The sequence below is a fragment of the Aulostomus chinensis genome, chromosome 24, assembly GCF_037954235.1.
Source record: "Aulostomus chinensis isolate RoL2024-O1b breed Wild chromosome 24, RoL_Achi_v1.0, whole genome shotgun sequence".
In the NCBI taxonomy this organism is placed as follows: Eukaryota; Metazoa; Chordata; class Actinopteri; order Syngnathiformes; family Aulostomidae; genus Aulostomus; species Aulostomus chinensis.
The window spans coordinates 11,555,248-11,567,459 of record NC_141343.1 but is presented as its reverse complement, the minus strand read 5'-3'; the positions used below and the strand labels follow the sequence as shown (position 1 = coordinate 11,567,459).

General features: G+C 42.9%; 3 protein-coding genes across 7 annotated transcripts in view; 2 read left to right on the top strand and 1 right to left on the bottom strand.

Moving 5' to 3' along the window:
* Positions 1-1,109: 1,109 nt before the first annotated feature.
* Positions 1,110-2,013, top strand: ccl36.1 (chemokine (C-C motif) ligand 36, duplicate 1). The gene is made up of 3 exons (XM_086197748.1): positions 1,110-1,332; positions 1,478-1,589; positions 1,709-2,013. Exons 1-3 carry the CDS (start codon positions 1,260-1,262, stop codon positions 1,797-1,799), a joined length of 276 nt encoding a protein of 91 aa, XP_086053874.1. The 5' UTR covers positions 1,110-1,259; the 3' UTR covers positions 1,800-2,013.
* Positions 2,014-3,118: 1,105 nt separating this feature from the next.
* On the bottom strand, positions 3,119-7,467 carry LOC147238707 (uncharacterized). The gene is made up of 2 exons (XM_086197377.1): positions 4,604-7,467; positions 3,119-4,192 (listed from the first exon to the last, which is right to left on the bottom strand). Exons 1-2 carry the CDS (start codon positions 4,875-4,877, stop codon positions 3,777-3,779), a joined length of 690 nt encoding a protein of 229 aa, XP_086053503.1. The 5' UTR covers positions 4,878-7,467; the 3' UTR covers positions 3,119-3,776.
* A 137-nt stretch (positions 7,468-7,604) lies between these two features.
* Positions 7,605-12,212, top strand: part of frem1a (Fras1 related extracellular matrix 1a) — a 36,528-nt gene continuing 31,920 nt past the window's right edge. For 4 of the 5 annotated variants that reach the window (XM_086197643.1, XM_086197641.1, XM_086197642.1 and 1 more), the window contains exon 1: positions 7,605-7,673. The gene's annotated coding sequence lies outside the window, so the exon portion shown is untranslated. Of the gene's footprint in view, positions 7,674-12,003; positions 12,100-12,212 lie in introns of those variants that run through there. The other variant, XM_086197640.1, reaches the window with a different exon arrangement.

Sequence of the window (12,212 nt, the reverse complement as noted above, 5' to 3'; positions counted from 1 at the left end):
TTATAAACACGAGATAAAAACATGATTAATGCATGTTGGATCCCCCCCACCTCCTCCGTCTGCTCTCTGTTCTTCCTCACTCCTTTAATCTCGTCCCTTCCATCTCTTCATCTCTCCATTCTTTCCTCCTTCCTCTTTCGTCTCACCAGAAAACAGTCAGATTGCTTTTTTTTCCCACTCTCGGGTACCATTTTCTAATAACATACATTTGTCGAGAATGTGTTTTATTTGTTTTTTTGGATAGGAATTTCGACGTTTGCTACGACTTGCAGACAAAAGTCAGTGTTGTGAGTTGTCCTTTCTTCTGGGTAACTGCAAGATTGCGGGTTTGTCCTCGTTCTTCGACTTGACCTGCGGAACAAATGCAGATTATTTTGCTGATTTTCTGTTGAATGTCACCACACGCAGCCGCAGTTAAATGGATAATAATAATAATAATAATAGCACTGAGCAACAATTAAGATCTTTTTAATAAGTAACGGTAACAGTCTGACACGGCGAGGGACCGAAACGCCTTCATTTGACCTTTCAGGGTTAAGGGTTTTCCATTTCATCACGGATCCATCCCAATAAACCCCATGTCACATTGATGTACTCTTGACCGTCCTTGATGTTCCTCTGAATTACGCCGCCATCAAGTACGGGCAGTCGCCATCTTTGTTATCACGAAGCAAGCGGATTTGAGAAGAGGAGGAGGGATGTCGCCGCCGGTTTAACGTCAGATGAAGAAGCTGCGCCGGCGAGCGTTTGCGCCCCAGTGAACGCGCCTCCATTTTGTTCGCTATCGACATGTCGCAGGACTCCCCCCTAGCGAATGTCATGCACGCACGTTGATGATTTTGTAAAGCCGCAAAATAAACTTTTGTTGAAACAGGAGAAACTCAGCTGGACGAGAAACCGACACGCCCTTCCATGGATACTTCATGTTGCTGTGACTTCAAGCGCAGCGGTGCTGCAGTTCCATTGAAGTCAGAAAGGTAGTGTTGTCATAGGTGGAACCACAACTGCATATCTTCTACAGCCTGTGAAACCAAAGTGGAAAGTTTCTGTTGCAGACACCCCCCCCCCCCCCACACACACACACACACACACACACCCGCTAACCTCAGAGCTGACTTAAAAAAAAAAGTCGATCTTGATAAACCTTCCGCAGCACTCTTTGCGTTTAGAAGCCCCTCGCTGCACGTAAAGCACAGCTGTGATATTACTCTCCATCACCATCATCATCATCCTCCTCCTCATCCTCGGGAGGCTTCACCATGGGAACCAGGCTGGTGGTCCTGCTGCTTTGCATCCTTGGAGCTGCTCTGCTCCCCTCAGTGACCTGCAACAGTGAGATCCGATATCCTTCACACGTCCGAGCCGAGTCTCACCTCTGAAAACCTGCTGATGCTGGATTCTTCTTCTTCTTCTTCTCCTTCTCCTTCTCCTTCTTCTCCTTCTTCTTCTGCTCCTTCTTCTTCTTTTCCTTCTTCAGACACCAATGGCCCGGATGACTGCTGCTTCAAATATTACCCCCGCAAGATCAACCCCAAGTTGGTCCAGTCGTACTACGTGACTGATTACCGCTGTCCAAAGTTCGGAGTCATGTAAGTAGGACTGCGCTCTTCAGGTTTCTCTTCAGTTCTGTTATGAGCCTGTTCTCAGTAAATGTACCGCTAACTGCTAAAGGCACCTTTAGATACAATAAATCTCACTTCTTTTTCAGCTTGCAGACATCGAGATCTCATGTCTGCGTGGATCCCAAACTCTTCTGGGTGCAGAAGATCATGAAAACTGTGGATGAAAAAGCCCTCTAAACTGTCGGAGCTGCTGCTTTTTTTGTTGTTCCATCAGGTCAGGGTGATGTATTCTTGCTGACAAAGCAGCGACGGTTCTAGAATTAACGGGCAAAATGCTTGTCTTCTTTACAACTCCCCTTTTGTTTTGTGTGATATCTTTGAAATGCTCCAATGTCATGAAAGCTCTCTGAAATAAAACTCTGGAGATTCAACACTTGGTGTTGGAAAATATCTTCTGTCTCATCTCCAGTCATTATTTTGTTATCTTCCTGTACAAATTTTTCTTTCCAAAAAATATTTCTAATTTGTTTTCTTGTTAATATCTGAAGGGAAATGGGAGGTTGAAAAAGATTCCTGAGAGAATCGGCAAAAAATAAATGACATTGATTTGAATTTTTAAAAAAGAGAGATAAGAACCTCCCTCAACCACAATCTGCACTGAATAACTTTAAACGGGTTTATAGAAACTCAAAATTTAGGGTTGCAAAAGAATTAAATTACTCTCTTTAGCTTAAATATATATTTTAGTGGTGGCGTGGTGGTGCAGTGGTCAGCACTGTCCCCTCACAGCAAGAAGGTTCCAGGTTCGGGTCCCGGCTCCATCACGGGATCTTTCTGTGTGGAGTCTCCATGTTCTCCCTGTTCCTGTGTGGGTTCTCTCTGGTACTCCAGCTTCCTCCCACAGTCCAAAGACATCAAGAGGGGATGAGGCTGGTTGATATATATATATATATATATATATATATATATATATATATATATATATATATATATATATATATATATATATATATATATATATATATATATATATATATATATATATATATATATACATATATACATATATATATATACATATATACATATATATATATATACATATATACATATATACATATATATATATATACATATATACATATATATATATATATACATATATACATATATATATATATATATATACATATATATGTATCTATATGTATAGATACATATATGTGTGTATGTATATATGTGTGTGTATATATAAATATATACATATACACACACACATATATATAGTCTCAAATACAAATGATTATATATATATATATATATATATATATATATATATATATATATATATATATATATAAAAAGTCTTCAAGGTTTTTTGAAAAGTCTTTGACCTCGGACTCAGGTGATTAGAAACTGAACCTTTACGCCTCCTAGTGGACAAACAATCACATTTTAATTGAGACATAGCATCATATCATAGCAGGAGAAAGAAGACTACTTTCGTTTGGTTTCATTAAGTGCATTTAATCATCATTAAAACTTCTGTGGCCCGTTGTGTTGGTGGAGCTACTAATACATCTCTGTTAGAACCGTGTACACGAGGAGGTGGGCATGACCTTTGATAGCAGCAGTTACAAGGAACACGTTCAATTCTGTACAAACTCTACAAACTACACACTCTGACCTGGAGGTGGAGTACTTCTTTGATACTGCAGAAGACACATTTCCTTCAAGTACTGAACTCCCTCTACTGACAGAGATGGTGAGGTTCTGTTTCTTTTTCCTCTGGAGTTGTTGGACTATGAAGAATGAATTTCAGACTATTGTAATTTGTGGCTGAGATTTGAGCCTGAACCAGATAGCAGTTAGCTTAGCGTGGGTACCGGAAGCAGGGCTAAAATCTAGCCTTGAGGCGACACAAGACAAACTATAATGTCTGTTCTTGTTCCTTATACAACAACCTTCAACCATCCGGACCTTTTACTACTGCAGTTACATTCTGAGGGAGGATTGCTGCCTTTGTTCTGGGATCATGGAGTTCATGTGCAGACTTTCAGCATCAGCAGCCTCAGATGGCGGGGGAACAAATATATATGTGTGTGTGTGTGTGTGTGTGTGTGTGTGTTGAGTGTTGTTTCTCTCGGTTTAATGTAGTTATTCTGATTCAAACCTTTCCTATCAGAGCAGAGAAAAGCCGTCCTACTGATGGCATCAGACTCGGAGGGGCGGGGCTTCATATAGCACCAGTAGGGGTTCGCTCAGAGACCCTCGGTCTAGGCAGTACATGCGCTGTGTCAGTGCTTCGTGGAGGACCAGACTCCCACTCTCATCAGTGTAACGGAGCTGGAAGCCCACCCCCTCCAGCGGCTTCACAGCCAGAACAGATGACACATCAAACACGTCGTATCCAGACAAAGGTCTCTGGTTTAGGGTGAGTAGCCGCTCCTCCAGGGCAGGACTCTCCCTCAGAGACCCTTGGGACACAGTCACACTGTAAAGGGTGACAGTCACGCTGAGGGGATGAGGGTGGAGAGTTTTCCTGAAGAGTACCAGCTCTGCACACAACATGGTGGGGTTCATACTGCTGACATTGAACCAGATCCATCCAGAGGACTCATGGCGAGGACCTGACGTGACGGACAAAGACTCCTTAGATGTTGGCATGAGGTCACAGGATGTGCTTCAGTGGATGATCATGTGACAGGGCTACACAGGGTCACCTTGAAAGCTGGATTGTAACTTGGGTCAAGAAAACTAAACGTTCGTATGACTAGAAGAGATAACTCCTGCTCCTAATCATGGCAGACTTTGTAAAAGAGGATGAGGAGGATTACTTCTGGACAAAGCAATATGCTAAACCTGATTGAATTGATGCTAACACTTCCCACTTATTTTCATTCATTGTGCTAAGCTAACTAGCATGGGTCTCAGCTCCCTTATGCAACACAGACATGTTTATTCTCCTGTCTGGCTTTGGGGATCATTGACAATAAGCTTTTTAACTCTCCCATAAGCGAAGTAAAAAGCAAAAATCATACCGTCAACACTGCGAAAACTCTGCACCAGTGTTCCATCGGATCTCCCGAAGTCGTGAGCCTCCAGGGAGTCCAGATGCTGGTAGATCCTCCTCATGTAGGGGTGTGGTTTGGCCTCGTGTCTCGCAGACACTTTATTGATATGCAACATCTCCAAAATAGCTTTGTTGAGCTCCTGGTCGTTGTCGGTATCTCTGCGATGATCCATCAGCAGTAAACTCAGCTGAAGCAGCACCAGCAGCACACCCAGAGACCCTAAGTAGACCTGCCTGACCATTCCGAGTTGAGAGCCTGTACTCCTGTGTCTACACTGCAGTCTGAGAGCCGCACAGACATCCACCTGACCCAGAATGGTGCACCAGTGTTAACTCGTGCAAGAACCACAGGGGCTGCTGGGATTTAATGAAGCCCTCCGGTTCTGAAGCCGAGGAATTTTTCCTGTCTTTGACAAACACTCCTCTACCATGAACTGGAACCAGTACAGTCCCGCAGCGATCTCGACATGAAGCACTGATAGCAAAACCTCCGCACAGAACAACAAGACGCAAGGGCTGACGTCACGACATTATCTTTACCTTAGTCTTGTCTGTTTTACACAAGGAAAGATTTAAGGTACCACTTGTTACAGTTAAAGCGGTTCGTTCAAAAACTTGTTCACAGCAGGCACTTGTTCCTGATGCACAGAGGACTCCACTTGTGTTGGATTATTAAAACAAAAAACAGAGACAGAAACGAGGACTAAGACAGAAATATGCAAGCTGTTTTTGAATTAAAAAGGACAGTCCAACCAAAATGACTTCACCTTAATGCTGAGGGAATGTCAGGTCAAGTTTTTCCGTGTACAAACACAACAAATATGAAACGGATGTAGCCCCGTTTTCAGACGTTAAAAAAAAACCCAACAACTTAAGACGCCTCCACACTGTTCATGTGAAGTAATCCAAATGTCCCCAAGCCTTGAAATTCCCAATTGTTTCCAAGAGCGTCAGTGACGCGCTGTTTTTAGTCTCTGTCAGCTGTAGCTTCCAGTCACGGTGACAATTTTGTAAGAGTTAAAAGGGATGCTTTTCAAAATAAAGTGGCATTTTGAGACGATCAGCCCCTCTCGGACATTTCAGACTGAGAACGACATTAAATCTTAGTAGACCAAAGTAACTGTTGCCAGAAAGAACAAACAAACACACAAATCGATATTATTAATATACACACATTAATAGAAAAGGTTTCATATTTTAAGTGTGACCCAGAATTACCACACTGTGGTTGTGGGACACTGTGGAATGTGAAAGTTTGTGCCAAAGGCTATCCACAAGAGGACATTAAAAAAATAATACCATCAGCTCCTGCAGGTATGGAAGCATAAGACTCGATGAATGGTTAAGTCTTATTTTGAAGGAATGCAGATCTCATTTTGTTCATGGGATAAACTCAGGAAAAACTCATGTCGTAGGCTGTCATTTGAAGGAAGTATTGACGTAAGGACATTTTCCATAATTTGCAACTTACACATTTGTGTTAGTGACATGATGAGGAAGGCAGGAATACACAATTTCAGCACTAACAAACCCTTCTTATTGCCTAATTAAGTTGAATGTATTTGTAAGAAGTGGTGTTGTTGGTGTCTACAGGTAAGATTTAAACGAACCAACAACCGACCCAGAATTAGAAGAGTTCTTAATTCCACGAGAGGCGAGCAATGCTTGGTGACCAACAGACCGTTTTAAAACCCAACCTGTTTATTTATAACACGACAATCTTGAAATGTCACTACGGGGGAAAGGGGATGATTCCTTGTATCTAAAAAAAAATTTTTTTTTTTCCTTTCCTTTCTTTGACGAATTAGAAGGTAAAATAACGATCGAAATCAAGGTCCATCTGGCAGCCAGGGGCGTCACCAAGTGTGGCCAACTGTCGCACATTCTTCTCTTCTGGCCGTGCGCATACTACTTGGCACCCTGTGACACACACACACACACACACACACACACACGCCCCGCTGCTCTGGCTTTTCTCTGTCTTTTGTGTTTGGCTGTCACACATCAGCCTTCACACACAACTTAATAAAAATAAGAAAAAGTCTCTCGCGAAGACGCATGCGATAAAGCAGAAAAATCTAGAACACCATTTCAACATAGATCAACAATTATAATTTAACACAAATAAAACAACTCTGTACATGCCTATTATCAAAACACTTCTAAAAAAAAACAAAAAACGCAGCATAACGTACCTGCTGATGGTTCCACCTCCTCCAAGGCCTTATGTATGAATGGGAAGCCACAGGGTTCAAGTCTAAGACCCCTTTTTAATTTTCCCTTCATTAATAATTTTTCATAGTGTAGCATTTGGGAGACACTGATGGAGGAAATGACACACACACACGCACACACACATCCTTGTACTTACATCTTTGTGAGGACTTTCATTGACATAATACATTCCCTAGCCCCTCACCCTAAACCTGACCATCTCAACTGACTGCCTGACCCTAACCTTGACCCTAAACCTAACCAGAGCCTAATTCTAACCTCGACCCTGAAACCAAGTCTTGACCTTCAAACGGCCCTTTGAAGAAGTGAGGACCGGCTAAAATGTCCTCAATCTGTTAGTTAATTACGTATTCAAGTCCTTGATATGTATCAAGTACAAGAACACACACACACACACACACACACAAGCTCTACTGTTTGTCTCTCGTCAGGCGGTCCTGTCGCTGCTATTTTCCAATAGCCAACATCTCCTTCATCTTCCCGATGGTGCCTTCACTGTTCAGCCTCTTATCTTCTGTTAAATAATGACAAAGCTGTTGTTTAAACCACCAGGCTCTTTGATCTTGCTGCCGTTTGTCTTCAGGTTTTTCTGCTCTGATTACTGATCTCAAAAAGAAGAAGAGTAGAGGAGTAGAGTCCTTCCTTCCTTCTTTCTCTCTCTCTCTCTCTCGCTCTCTCTCTCTCGCTCTCTCTCTCTGGGGTGGAGTTTGACTCTTAGGAGGGAAGCCGTTTCTGTCAATGAGGTAGTTGCTGGTGAAGGCTGCGGAGAGCAGACAGACGCTGAAGGAGAGGTGCCAGATCAGGTAAGAACATGTCTACCCGTGCATGAGTGGAGTGGAACAGATAAGATCCTTCTCCTCCCTCCACTTTTAATGTTGTTTTTTTTTTTTTTCCCTTCTGAATTGGACTTTGCTGTTTTTGCATTATCTCTCCTTCTCTGCTTCATTTTGTAGCAACACATCCAAATCCCCGAGAAGCAGTTTCTTCATTATTGACGTCACGTTTAAGATATTGATGTGTCTCTGATAGAACCAGTCGCGCATTCACGTGAACAAAACTTTATCAGTGATGGTGATTAAAGTGAGAGTTATTCTAAAGCTGCACAACCAACACAATACATGTCCAGCATAGTAACATGACGTCGTCGCATGTATGCACACTCAGCGCATCTGTCTTGCATTCAGGGCTATTTGGTAGCTTTCGAAGGCTTTCCGTCACTCATCCTGAACTCAGATATTAGCAGCTCATGGTTTCTTCCTCCATGATGGCGAGTCTTTCTCTGGAAATTGCTAGCTGCAATGGAACCTGTCATTATAAAGATTAGAAGAAGCGAGAAGCGGCGCTGCTGTGGGAGGATGGAAGACACATTCCCAGCTGTGGTGTGTGTGTGTGTGTGTGTCTGTGTGTGTGAGAGACAGAGAGAGAGAGAGAGAGAGAGAGAGAGAGGCAGGATTGTGTTCTGGAAGAGTATTGAAAGTTCCTCGGCGTGAGAGATGCTCTAGAGTCCCCATGCAAACAGCTGCTGCTGTTCATACGTAATCCTCGGTTATATTATAATTGACTTCTGTTTAACCAAAGACTCACATCTTTTGTTTGAAAATAAAAGACTGGTAAAATTATACCCTGAAAAAAAAAAATCCCCCTGCGCATTCTTTCACAAATCTAATTTCTGAGGAATCTCATTGAGTCCCTGAGAAAAGCTTGTCTGGTTGTTCACAAATCCTTCAAATGCTCCGCTGTTACACAAAGTGTAAGTCAAGAGGACACCCACAAGGGACGGTTTGAGCCCAAAATATCCCACGATGGTGTTAGGATTTCACTGCTAGACGTATTCTAAATCATGAGGATCATGAGGAAGTCCCCAGAATTCCAAGAATTGTTGTGCCCTACTTTTCAGAATAAGATAATAGACATGTCGACATAGATTTACCTGGCTTGAATTTATTCCAGCTTCATTTCTGTCTCTTAGTAGTAAAACAAAACAAAAAAATTGTCTCCATTTTTACCCCCGCAAAGAGCTCTACCACGATCACAACGGGAGACTGAACCTAACGACCGATCCGACCCGACTGACCAGCCGGAGGTAGAAATGCTGGCACGTGTCATAATAAGTCTCCAAATAATTTGGAAAAAGCACTTCGAGTGAAGGAGACAGAGAAGCACCGGTGATAGCCGGTCACCTGGGGGGGTGACCCAGGGGGTCATGGTTCACGGCTAGTTTTGTCCTCGCTAGCTGGTCTGCGATTCATAGGTAGGTGCATGTGAACGTAGCGTCTGAAGATTTTAGGAGTAGAGTTTGCGGGTTTTAGTTCTACGTGAATAAACACGAAGAGCGAATCCGCCGAAATTCAACTGTCAAACCGTATGAAGACGACACAGCTTTATTCTGTTGTAAAGCAGTTCTCCTGCACGTCCCTAAACCTCAATTTCATTTACACTTAATTGGCGCGTAAAACGAAAAGCACCAAACAGATGAGAAGTCTTGGTCCAAATGTTTAGTAAAGGGACATTAAATGTGAGTTTTCAAGGTGAGAAGCTTAGTGGCAAAGTGGACAAGCTATGAGAGCTCATTTTGGTTTTTATTTGAGTGTCGTCTTACGCATCACTTAGCGCAACGCTCTGTGGCTAGCGTCTAGTTTTAGGGACGTCCTTGATCAAAGCAGAGTTCGTAAATATCAGACAATCATTAATAAACAGCGGAATCAATGGACGCACTGAGAAATAAAAGAACAACCTTCTTGATCCGTATCTCAGAGTTCCCTTTTACTTTTCCTCCTTTTTGTTTTAGTCCGTCGCACTTAAGATGAAGGTAGCGGGAGAAGAGAACGAGAGAACAAGGGACCACTGAGGGCAACAGTCAGTTCAAGGTTAAAAATTAGCCGGTGCTAGCTTAATGATTTGTGCTACTATCAGAGTATAACAAATGGGTGTGTTTGCTAAAAAAACAGGTCGCTGGCTAAAGTAATGCACTGTTGGAAAGTTGCAAAACGACCAGACTGAGCTGGAGGGTAAAGGCAACCTGATGAACTCAGTCACTTAAAAGATAACTTGTAAGTCTGGACAGCGAATTAGCTCATTTCCCTTAACTATAGAAAAGTGAAGTATTATGTATGCTAAGAAATTCTGATGTCTCTATTACCGCTCACTCTGCTCCATTTGCGAAAACACCAAACTTGAGGGATTCGCTAACAAACCAATGGATGATGTCATACTTGTCCATCCGGTTCCTATGCCATCTATACATGTTGCTAAGAGCATCTCTGGGTCAGCGTTCTATCAAAGGTCTGATTATTCAAAAAGTTAAACTTGACAAAAGGGTACTTGGCTCCATGAATTGTTTTTTTTCTCTGACATTTCACTGTTTTGAATGCCGGATTTTGAATCTGATGGCGCTGTTTTCAGTTTTAATAATGCGTGAGCGTCCATCGAAACTGGTAGACTGACCTGGAGACGGAGGATTGACCCGGACAAGGGAGAGAACGTTACTGATTGTAATTAGACCCGCTGACACTCTGAGACACGGAGATGCTTCCTTAATGATGTGTCAGGACAGAAACATGAAGGGAGTCTCCTGAGGTTGGTGGTCTTCACTCGTCAGTTCACCACAACAGACATGACAGGAAACAGGATGGCTTCCCTCGATGCATCCGGCTGACAGATATTGTGTGGTACTGTAACTTGAAGCGCTGTCAAAACAGGAAGCAGATCAACTGCAGATGGACGAGACCCTCCGAGTGCTCCAGGCAGTTTAACATTTGAGCCTTTCCCTTCACCGCCGTTTCCCCTTTGCAGACCCCTCCCCCCAGACTTCCATCAGCCAGCAGGCTGTCAAATTATTTACCAGACTGATGAAGCTTCTCTTCGAGAGTGAATATAGGCGACACAATGCTGTTCCCTGCTACCATGTGAACTGCTCTCTGCTCTGGCATGCAGCTGGACTTTGCTTCTCTCTTACAAAGCTTGAACTGTTTGCTTTTGTTGCCTTGTTGACGTAGAAGATGCTGCTCGTCTGTTCCTCACTGAAACCACTGAACGGTTCGGAAATTGATAAAATGGTACTTGTTTTGACGCTCAACTGACCTTTTAGACAGCTGTTCTTACAATTTTCAACACGTTCTTCATATTTTTTTTTATTTTTTTTGGGGCTTATATTTCAAGTTTTAGGTCAACGGCCTCCACAGGCGAACAGACTGCTACGAGGAATGCAATTCGACAACACGTGGGTGTCTCGACCTTACAGAAATGCTGCAAATTCCATTAAAGACAACAAAAGTGCAGTTCAGGTTCAGGACGTTGGTTTGTCCAGTCGTACTCATCCTCACGGTCTTTAAAAAAGTCGTCAATGAACGTCTGACTTTGTTAGCCCTCGGAGCTCTTGAGACGTTGGCTCAAATCCCCGTGTCCAGTTAGGGAGAGTCGTAGCAACTCTGTTTCTGATTCTAAAACATCAATTTCTCATCATTTAAAATTGTTATTTAACAACAATTTTCATGCACAACCCTTGATACTGTGGACTGGATTGTTTTGGAAAAAGTGTATTTGAATACTTCTGATTTAGCTATGCAAACGCTTTCACCACTGTTCACTGTGTTACGCTAACTAGCTTGGGTCTCAACTCCCGAGAGTCTCTATTGTCTTGTCCGGCTCTGAAGACAATGGACAGCGAGAAATTTCCCCTTAAAAGCTGGCGTTGGCGTTTTAACGGCTCATTCGTAGCTCTTCGTGGAGGGATCGGGTATCACAATGTGGTAAAAATCTACACGTCCAGGTCAAAGGAGGTCATATGAAATACGGGAAATTTCTTCTGACCTTCGTTGAGAGCTCTTGTTTTCAGCGTGACCGTCACAGATGTCACGTGTTTGTTTGTTTTTTTCAGTGAAACACGTAGCTGAAGCGTGAAAATCTGAGGCAGCGGATGGCTTCATGAACCCACCAAAGCACTTAGGCTGAGGTCTGAGAGGGACTGCACCGCAACGCAAATCCTTGAACATGATGTTAGCAGCCCTAAACACAAGCATTGTTCAAGGGGACAAGCGTTGACATGTTCCCCAGAGCAGAGGCTGATTATAAGGTGCTCCTCTGTTCAGGTGCTTTCTGTCTGAGGTCCAACGTAAGAGCTGCAGGAATGTGGGAGGATGACATCTGAGCCCGCAATGGAGATTCGATGCCTTTTAGACTTATTTATCCCTGCAAAGAAGAACGAAAACACACTGTGATTCCAGCTGCTTTGTAAGATAGACTTTTAATTATTACACTCTGGCCGTACAATCCTACGTTTTATTCTTCAGAAATGTCAAGGGTGACTGACGATGTTGTTACTGGAGAGACGGTGTTAGCACATA

Excerpts from the sequence above, each read along its gene's own strand:
- ccl36.1 (XM_086197748.1), top strand. The coding sequence starts at position 1,260 with ATGGGAACCAGGCTGGTGGTCCTGCTGCTTTGCATCCTTGGAGCTGCT. Across the intron at positions 1,333-1,477 it reads CCCCTCAGTGACCTGCAACA|ACACCAATGGCCCGGATGAC; the intron begins GTGAGATCCGAT and ends TTCCTTCTTCAG. Across the intron at positions 1,590-1,708 it reads TGTCCAAAGTTCGGAGTCAT|CTTGCAGACATCGAGATCTC; the intron begins GTAAGTAGGACT and ends CTTCTTTTTCAG.
- LOC147238707 (XM_086197377.1), bottom strand. The coding sequence starts at position 4,877 with ATGGTCAGGCAGGTCTACTTAGGGTCTCTGGGTGTGCTGCTGGTGCTG. Across the intron at positions 4,193-4,603 it reads GAGTTTTCGCAGTGTTGACG|GTCCTCGCCATGAGTCCTCT; the intron begins GTATGATTTTTG and ends CCGTCACGTCAG.